This window comes from Pelodiscus sinensis, chromosome 17 (genome assembly GCF_049634645.1).
Source record: "Pelodiscus sinensis isolate JC-2024 chromosome 17, ASM4963464v1, whole genome shotgun sequence".
In the NCBI taxonomy this organism is placed as follows: Eukaryota; Metazoa; Chordata; order Testudines; family Trionychidae; genus Pelodiscus; species Pelodiscus sinensis.
In genome coordinates, this window is record NC_134727.1 from 20,786,361 (window position 1) to 20,796,263 (window position 9,903).

The window sequence follows — 9,903 nt, forward strand, 5'->3', positions numbered from 1 at the left end:
ACAACTGCAAATTTAAGGCCTGTTAATGAGACTTTATAAACTTACAGTGTCCTAAAGATCTGACAGTTTAATGATTTATAAATGTATGAACACTCTGAAACTTGCAATACCTCTGTTAAAACCAAATGCCACCAAACCATGCGCAAACTCCTTCAAATGGAGCTGGCTCCCATGTTAGGTAGGGAGATGGAGTAGGTTCTTGAGTGGACTATGGCATTTGCCTGGGGGAGTGCAGGGTTGCGGGCTTGAGTCTGGGACAGCCAGCACAGCTAGCTTCTATATTAGGGAAGTGGGGTGGGTTTTAGAGAGGCCTAGGGTATACTTCGTATGTCCCACTCATTTTTGTATTTGTGCATCAACTATTAACTTTGGGTGCAGTCTTATTTTCCACTAGTTAAAAAAGTTAATGCTTATTCAAACCCATGGCAAGCATCATGCCTTTATGATATGCCACCAATGGCAGGAACTCAGGAACACTTCCATGTCCTTATTTTAAAAAGGACATTTTGAAGGGTTTTTTCCCCCTAAAATTAGTAGCTTGTCACTGGCATTTTTCCTGTCTGAATGCTCATAGTGTTCTTGTTGAAACCAATAATTACTGAGATGCTCAATTTAAACACAAAACTTAATGACGCAGCACACTTACTGAGCACTTGACAAATCAAAGAGCACGTGTGCATAGGCACACTCAAGTACATGTTGTACATTCCACTTCCTTACCCAAGCACACAGCAAGTTAGAATGCAGAAAATAAATTAATGAATAAATAAAGCACCATAGGCTAAATCCTTAAAGCAAATGCTATCAAATATGACAATTATCAGCCTGTGTTTAAAACCTAACTCTGACAATGTTCCTATAATTACCACACAATTTTCTTATTCTTTTACTGAATAAGGAAAAAACCACGCACTTGAAGAAACCTTTGTCATGATTATTCAACATTGGCATTTGTTCACTGGTTTGATAAGGCTGGAGAATTAAGAATACTTTTTACATTCTTAAATATTGTCGTCATTGCAAATATGTAACAGATTTTACATACTGAAATAACTTCTCGAATAGGGTAGCCATATGAGTTGAGATTAAATTATTTATACTTAACATTATTCCTGTAAAAACATACAAAATTAATTTAACAAATGCTGATTTATTCTACTGTGTAATAAACAGAAAATAAATATACTTCCTCCCAACCTTGAGGCAGATGTCTCAGTAAAACATGAACCTATTTCCTCCTGCAAATAGCTTCTCAGCAATGTGAATGATCAATTTTTTCTGTTTTACCATTCATCCTGTAGCATAAATCTGAGAATTTATATTATTAAACTATTAATCTCATTTGCAAATGTGAGTTATTTTACCATTTTTTCATTATTAGTTATTTCAGTTGCGGTGAAATATGGACTAACACCCTTAAAGACTCCCCCTTTATCTTCCTCACAGCATATCTCCATCTTGCCTATAGTATGACTTACAGGACTACCACAAGGCGCAAGAGTATAGTTCAGAGACAGACCTCAGTGATTCCTGTGTGATTCATATTATCCAAAAGAGCCACAGTAGAATGAAATTTATATATTAAATAGTAAATGAAGCAATGAAAATTCTCACAGCAAAGTCATTCACCAAATATTATTTTATCAACTACAGTTGGTTAACAACACAGTAAAAGCATAAGAACATAAGAACGAACATACTGAGTCACACAAATAAATCCAGAGTGCACCCACATCTTGAATACTGCCTACAGATGTAGGTGCTTCATCTCAAAAAAGACATATTGGCATTGGAAAAGATTTAGAAACGAGGAACAAAAATGATTAGGGGCTTGGAAAGGGTCCAGTATCCTGTATTCCAAATGCCTGAGAGGGAGTGAACAGAACAGATAATCATCAAGTGATCCCTCTCCTGTCATCCATTTCCAGGCTCTGACAGAGACCAGAGACACATTTCCTACCCATCCTGGCTAACAGCCATTATTGGAACTAACCTCCATGAATTTATGTAGTTCTTTTTAAACCCTATTAAAGTCCTGGTCTTCACAACATCCTGTGGCAAGGAGTTCCAAACGTTGACCATGCACTGCGTGATGAAAAACTTCCTTTTGTTTGTTTTAAACCTGATACTTATTAATTTCATTTGATGACCCCTAGTTCTTATGTTATGGGAACAAGTAAATAACTTTTCTTTATTCACTTTTTCCACATCAGTCATGGTATGTCTGCTCTTTTCAAAGCTGAAAAGTCCTAGTCTCTTTCAGCTCTCTTCTTATGGGACCCTGTCACGCGGAGGTCTCCCCCTCAGGGTTACAGCCCCTTCATCATCGGGGGTGGCCTACATCCAAAGTCACCACCTTACACCCGTGTCCTTTAGCTTCTTAACCACGTGCCGGTCCAGCAGCTATATCGAGCCCCGCTCCGACGCAGCGAGAGTTCGATTATGACCAATCGCACAACTAACACCAGGATTCCCCCGTCAAGGCGGTGGGGCAGGGGAAAAGGAGGGCCCGGACCCGCCCTCGCTCACGGGCCCCAGCCCAGGGCCCTAAGGGTATGGGTCGGCTCAGACCCGTCCCGGCTGACAGGGCTTCCTGCCGTAACGCGTCAGCCCACCAGCCTGCAAGGGTTCTGCCCTGGGCTGCTTCCTTTACCCCGCCCCGGTGTCTTACCGCGGGGAGGCTCACCTTCCCTTTCGCGGCCAGACTGCCGGCGAGCTCACCTCTAGCCAGCAGAATAGTGCGCCACAATACCCCTGGTCCTACGACGGCCCCTCCGGCTTGGCTGTCCCTGCGGGGAGCTCCTTTCTCTCTCAACTCCTCTTCCCCTCCTCTCCCCGACTATGGCGGCGGCGTTTTAAAATGTCCCGCCGCCCTTGTACGTCACCTGTCAGGAAGGGGCGGAGCCAACGTTCTTACGCCGACCTTCAATGCGCCCGACGTTCGGGGGGGCCGGGCCTTTCCGTGCTGCCCCCGCGCTCCCTGATTGCCGCCCGCACGCCGGCCGGCTCCGCTCTCCCCGGCGCAGCTCTGAAGCATGCTGCACACCGCCGGACTGCTCCCCCTTTGGCAGCAAGGAGCGCCTGCCCAGCAGGAGGCATCGTGCGGGGCGGGGATGCCCCGTCACAGACCCTTTCCAAACCCCTAATCATTTTTGTTGCCCTTTTCTGAATCTTTTCCAATGCCAATATATCTTTTTTGAGATGAGGCGACCACACTGTACACAGTATTCAAGATGTGGGTGCACAATGGATTTATATAGATGCAATAAGACATTCTCTGGCTTATTCTCTATCCCTTTTTTAATTATTCCCTGTTTGCTTTTTTTACTGCTGCTGCTGCATGTTGAATGGATGTTTTCAGAGAACTATCCACAATTACTCCAAGAGCTCTCTCTTGAGTAGTTACAGATAAATTAATCCACATCATTTTACACAAATAGTTGGGATTATTTTTTCCAATATGCATTACTTTACATTTATCAACATTAAATTTAATTTGCCATTTTGTTGCCCAATCACTTAGTTTGGTGAGATCTTTTCGAAGCCCTTCACAGTCTGCTTTGGTCTTAACTATGATGAGCAGTTTGGTGTCAGCTGCAAATTTTGCCACCTGTTAACCTCCTTCTCTAGATCATTTATAAATAGATTGAATAGGATTGGGCCCAGTACAGATCCTCGGGAGACACCACTAGTTACCTCTCTCCATTCTGAAAATTTATAATTTATTCCCAACCTTTATTTCCTGTCTTTTAACCAGTTATCAATCCATGAGAGGACCTTCCTTCTTATCCCATGACAACCAACTTTACTTAAGAGTCTTTGGTGAGGGACCCTGTCAAAGGCTTTCTGGAAATCTAAGAACACTAAATCCACTGGGTCCCCCTTGTTCTCATGTTTGTTGACCCCTTCAAAGAACTCTTGTAGATTAAGGCATGATTTCCCTTAATCTACCATGCTGACTTTTCCCCAACAATTTATGTTCATCTATGTGTCTGACAATTTTATTCCTTATTATAGTTTCAACTAATTTGCCCAGTACTGACGTTAGACTTACTGTCTGTAATTGCCAGGATCACCTACAGAGCCCTTTTTAAATATTGGTGTCACATATGCTATCTTCCAGTCATTAGGTACAGAAGCTGATTTAAAGGATAGGTCACAAACCACAGTTAATAGTTCTTCAATTTCACATTTGAGTTCTTTCAGAATGCGAGTGAATGCCACCTGGCTCCAGTGACTTGTTACTGTTAAGTTTCTCAATTTGTTTCAAAACCTTTTCTAATGACCCCTTAATCTGGGACAATTCATCTTGATTTGTTAGTAATTCTGGTTAATAAATAAAATCACACTATTTTTTAAATATCAAGTGCTGCACAGAGTGATCTCAGCATAGTGATCTCAGCATATATAAGCAAATGCTAGTCAGTCGACTAATCGATTTTCCCCCCTCCCCCTGCTGCCTCTATCAGATAGAGGAGCAAAGTGGGGGAACAGGAGTACTTCAAAGCGGAAGCCCCGCACAGCTGAGCCCGGGATCAACTGTGCGACACTGCCGCTTTGGAACACCAAGGCAGTGTTCAAAGGAGCAGCGCCACATAGCTGATCCCCAGCTCAGCTATGCAGTGCTGCCACCTTGGCATTTCAAAGGGGCAGCCGCACAGCTGATATCCATGTCAGCTGTGTGGAGCTGTCCCTTCAAAACGACAAGGCGGCGTTCAAAGGGGCAGCGCCACACAGTTGGTCCCTGGCTCAGATGTGTGGCACTGCCATGCGAGGAGCCCAGGGTCAGCTGGGGACTCCCCAGCTGATCCCGAGCTCCAGCACGGCATTCCCGGAGAACCCAGGATCAGGTGGGGAGTCTCCAGCTGACCCCGGCTCCGCAAAGCATTTCAAATCAGCAGCGCAGAATGCATTTCAAGTCCCGCTGGGGATCTTGTACATTTTAAAGCTGGCATGCTGCATGCAGCCCTGAGTCAGCGGGACTTCCCACTGGCCTCAGGCTGCATGCGGAGTTCTGCATTCCTCCTTTGAAATGTACAAGAGCCCCAATAGGGGCTCTTGTACATTTCAAAGGAGACCTGCAGGAGTGCCTATTGACTAGTCGATGGAAGTTCCATCGACTACTCAACTAGTAAATTAACCATAACTTAACATCCTTAGGCCAGATTTAACTATATATTGCTCCAATGTAAAACCTGTCTTGACTTAACTTGATAGAAGTTATACACTACAGTTGATAAATCAAGATTTTTCAAGTGCCTATTCACTTAAATGCAAGGGGAAGACCAGTCCTATACTTTAGATACTGGCCTGGGACGCACCAGAGCCACATTCAAGTCTCAATTTCTCTATAAACTTTTTTTGCAACCTTGTTTAAAGTCATTTAGCCTCAGTTTCAATACCCCACCTATAAAACATAACAGGTTTAAAACTTCATCTATTTAGACTATAAACTATTTGAGGCCAGGACTTTCTCTTACAATATGTTTGTAGAACAGTGCTTAGTCCAATGGGACCTAATATCAGCGAAGACACTGTATAAGATATTTTAAATGTTATGTCTGATCTGCAATCCATTAACTGATGCATGGGAATGACAATACTTCCTTACCTCAACAGGCTGAGATGATGTTTAACTCAATAATAAAAATCGGTTCTGCAACTATTCAATGCTCTACTCTCCCTGGAGTCTAAGGGAATTGAGGGTATTCAGCACCTTTGTAGGATTGGTTCCTTAATGAATCTCACAGGAGGTGTACAACAGAAAGGCTTAGTTACAATTAGCAGAAACTAGGGAGCAGTTGTCCCTGAATACATATGCATAAAATTTACAGTAATGACACTTTTGGAGAAAACAGTTCCCTAAGTCTTCATCAAACCCCCTACTTGCAAAGTAATGTTGATTTAAATCTATTTTATATCAGACTTCGATCCTTTCCTCCAAATGTCATGACAACAAATTAGTAGCGTAAAGCCAAATTACTGCTACATGAACTACAAAAATATTATGTGTAGATGTCTGAATTGATCTTAAATATTAGGCCATGGTGTGCAATCAATTCTGAAGCAATAGCCACTACGGGCATGACTATACTAGGAAATTATTTTGAAATAGTTATTTCGGGAGTTATTATTTCAAAATACAGCCTCTCTCCGAGTTATGAACGGGTTACGGACCAAACACTTGGCCATAACTCGAGCTGTTCATAACTTGGACCCCACTGAGTTACATGTGACCACGCTGTTCGTAAGCGCGTGTCAAGTTCGTAACTCAGGGACCGCCTTTTACGACCACTCCATGGGAGCGGGAAGCGTCTGTAAGTTATTTCAAAATAGCGTGTCCACACTACAGGAAAGCCTCTAAATTAGTCTGATGCCGGGTCGCTTAATGTAAGCACACTACCGTGACTTAAAAGCCCCAGGAAATGCTCGGGAGTAGTTATTTCAAAATAGCAGCAGCGGGGTGTCCACACAACTGCTATTTTGAAATAACCATTTTGAAATAAGCATTATTCCTTATGGAAAGAAGGAGTTATTATTTCAAAATAGCAAGCCCTGACATGCTGGAGCAGCCCCCTTCCCATGGCAGGCAGAGAAGCTAGCCGTAATCAGTAAGCATCACTGGTCAAGGGTGATGCTTATTGGTTAACCAGGTAACTATTCACATCCTTTATCAACTATGCCATTTGGTTTATTTATAATTTAGAAAAGAACACATCTCTTTGGGAGCACATACAATGTACACTCTAGCCAGACTCTGGGAGTTAAGTTTTGTTTTAAGAGGTGAACTAGCACTTCAGTACTGTAGTCAGTAGGACAGTACCTAAGACTATAACCAAAACTCTTCAAGTGAATTCAGTTAAATTAGGCAACAGTCAATATTAACCATCCAAAAATCAAAGTCACTTATTTTAAATTTTCATTATCATAATGACATAACTAAACTAGAAAAGTGGTCCTTACTCAAAAATTGATCATACATACTATTATTTATTAATTATTCTGCAGCAGTGCTCGGAGGTACCAGTCAGGATCAAGGCCCCTTTAAGTAGACACCTGCATAGACACAAAGTCTATATCCACATCTGTCTCCACAAAAATGAGCTGTGGATATCTGCATTGACATCTGCGGATGTGGATACCCAGGGATATAAAGAAAATATCCACAAATTTGCAAGGTTCTAAATACAAAATTTGTAGCCGCATCCATAAACACAAAAATGCGGTTCAGTCCAGTACAGGAAGACAGTCACTGTTTTCAATAATAAAGAAAAAAATTGTTTACTTTTTAAGTGCCTTGTGCAAAGATAGTGGGCAAAGACTGTAGGATGGGCAAAGACTTCACAATTCCTAGATTGAGGGGAAGCCTAACAAAGTGCAAACAAAAGCAAATGTCGTGTGGTATTATCAAAAGAAGGCAAATAAATATATAAATAAGGGAGTTGATATTTGTAACTAGAGAGGCTATGGTTTAGTAATGGGAAGATATTTTTCAGTCACCCCTCAAAAATCATTTAGGCTCTGGAGTAGTTACAGGGTCACAGTCTTAGTACCTTTGAATATAATATACAAAATAAATACAGATTATCTTTCTCTGAGATAGATATAAAGCTAGCGAGCACGTAATTGTGATTTAATTTGTTTATTGGCTAAAATCGCCTTTTTTTAACATCTGCTCTTCTCTCCATTCAAATCTTGTTTCATATAAAATATTTCTATCCCTTCCCCCTACACACATACAAACTTTCTTGGATATTTATTACTTGCTTAACATTAGTCATAAAACTAGTTGCTTATGAGCTAGATATTATTAGCTTTGTTGTTTGCTCAATTATTTTAGTACTATTATATTGATATTAAAATATTATAAATCTGCATTGTTTCTTACATTATAATCGTTCTCTCTTATATTATGACGCATCATTACTTTGAAGATATGTTACTGTTTTGCCTTTGTTATTTACAGCAGTTATTCCTTCCATGTATGTTTTATTGGTGCATGTATTGTGATTAATCGCTACTCTCGTGCACTGCCAGCATGAGTCATTGTAAGTACTTGTCACGCGCTCGTTGCCCGTCGCTCTTTACCTGCAGCCCATGGCACGCTCAGCTGCACTTGCAGCTGCGAGAGCAATAGCATTCCCGCCAGCCACTCAGCCATGCCTCACGCGCGCAACCGCGAGCTCCAGCTTCCAACGGCACACCTCCAAGCGGGTCAGGACTGCGTCTGCGCAAACGCTCTGGCCTCTAGAGGCGCCTCTTAGAACGCGAGAAGGAGTTGCGCATGCGCGCTCTTCCCGCCTGTGGGATTTTCCGGTTGCCTTAGGGCGCGTGGTTCTCCCCAGACGGCCATCTCGAGTCAGAAGCGTGGAACTCCCTGCCTCTCCCTCCTCCCCCGCCGTTGCACGGGTTTAACGCCTGCAATGCCTTAGAGTGCAAATAATCACCCTGGGGGCCACATGGCAAAGTGGAGTGTGCACGTGCCACATTCCAAGGTGCGAAGCCACTCGCTGTATTGAAGTCTGCAGCAAAATGTACAGAGCCTTATAAATCACCTCCCTATTACTAATCAGCATAGTATAGTGTAAGCAAGAGTAAAGGGACAGCCCCTCTCCCACCATAGCAGACAGTTTATATAGCTGGCTGGCTACCATAAAAAAAAAGGATTAACAAAGAGCAAAGTCCCTGGTCCTGAAGCTCTTCACTGTCTGCAATTCAGGAATCCTTTATAATGCAAGGCATATTGTCAGTTTGTCAGTCTGTTTAGATGTTCCCTTCCCTCCAATTCACTAGGGCTACGTCTAGACTGGCATGATTTTCTGGAAATGCTTTTAACGGAAAAGTTTTCCGTTAAAAGCATTTTCGGAACAGAGCGTCTAGATTGGCATGGATGCTTTTCCGCAAAAGCGTCCGTGGCCAATCTAGACGCGCTTTTGCACAAAAAAGCCCCGATCGCCATTTTCGCGATCAGGGCTTTTTTGCGGAAAACAAATCTCAGCTGTCTACACTGGCCCTTTTGCGCAAAAGTTTTGCACAAAAGGGACTTTTGCCCGAACGGGAGCAGCATAGTATTTCCGCAAGAAGCACTGATTTCTTACAGTAGGAAGTCAGTGCTTTTGTGGAAATTCAAGCGGCCAGTGTAGACAGCTGGCAAGTTTTTCCAGAAAAGCGGCTGATTTTCCGGAAAAACTGGCCAGTCTAGACACAGCCTAGGGGTATGTCTACACTTGCAGCCTAATTCAAACTAGGGCTGCAAATGTAAGCATTCAGAATTGCAAATCAAGTCTGGGATTTAAATATCCCGTGCTTGATTTGCATCTTCCTGACCGGGAGCCATTTTTGAAAATTACAAGCCTGGGCTAACTGCCCGCGTCTACACTTGGCAGGGAAACGGGCGTTCAGAATAAAGCCCTATTTCGAACTACCTGTTAAACCTCATTGCAGAAGGAATAACAGGTAGTTCGAAATAGGGCTTTATTTCGAACGCCCGTTTCCCTGCTGTGTGTAGACGTGGGCAGTTAGTCCGGGTTTGTACATTTCAAAAAATAACACCCGGTCGGGAACATGCAAATCAAGTGCAGGATATTTAAATCCCGGGCTTGATTTGCAAGTCCGAATGCCTACATTTGCAGCCCTAGTTTGAATTAGGCTGCAAGTGTAGACATACCTACATAGCTGATACACCCAAGACGCACTAGGCATTTATCCAACTCCAGGGAAAGGCAGCTAGATTCACAATGGGTGCTGTGAATAGAGCTGTGGGAGAATCTTCCATTCAAACTGGTTTGTGACAGAAATTTAAGCTTTTGACACAAAGACTGCAAAAACTGTCCACTTTCTAGGTGGATGTTTTATGGTGGGAGGGGGTAACCAAATATATTACAATGAAAACATCCCATTCGG

The 9,903-nt window shown here is 42.7% G+C and overlaps 1 protein-coding gene across 3 annotated transcripts in view; it reads right to left on the minus strand.

Annotated features, from left to right (window-relative positions):
- Positions 1–8,226, minus strand: part of LOC106732388 (uncharacterized) — a 137,409-nt gene extending 129,183 nt beyond the window's left edge. For 2 of the 3 annotated variants that reach the window (XM_025187467.2, XM_075900289.1), the window contains exon 1: positions 8,089–8,226. In XM_025187467.2, the coding sequence (XP_025043252.1) occupies positions 8,089–8,161 (73 nt within the window). In that variant the 5' untranslated portion in view covers positions 8,162–8,226. The remainder of the gene's footprint in view (positions 1–8,088) is intronic. The other variant, XM_075900291.1, reaches the window with a different exon arrangement.
- Between the last annotated feature and the right edge of the window lie 1,677 nt (positions 8,227–9,903).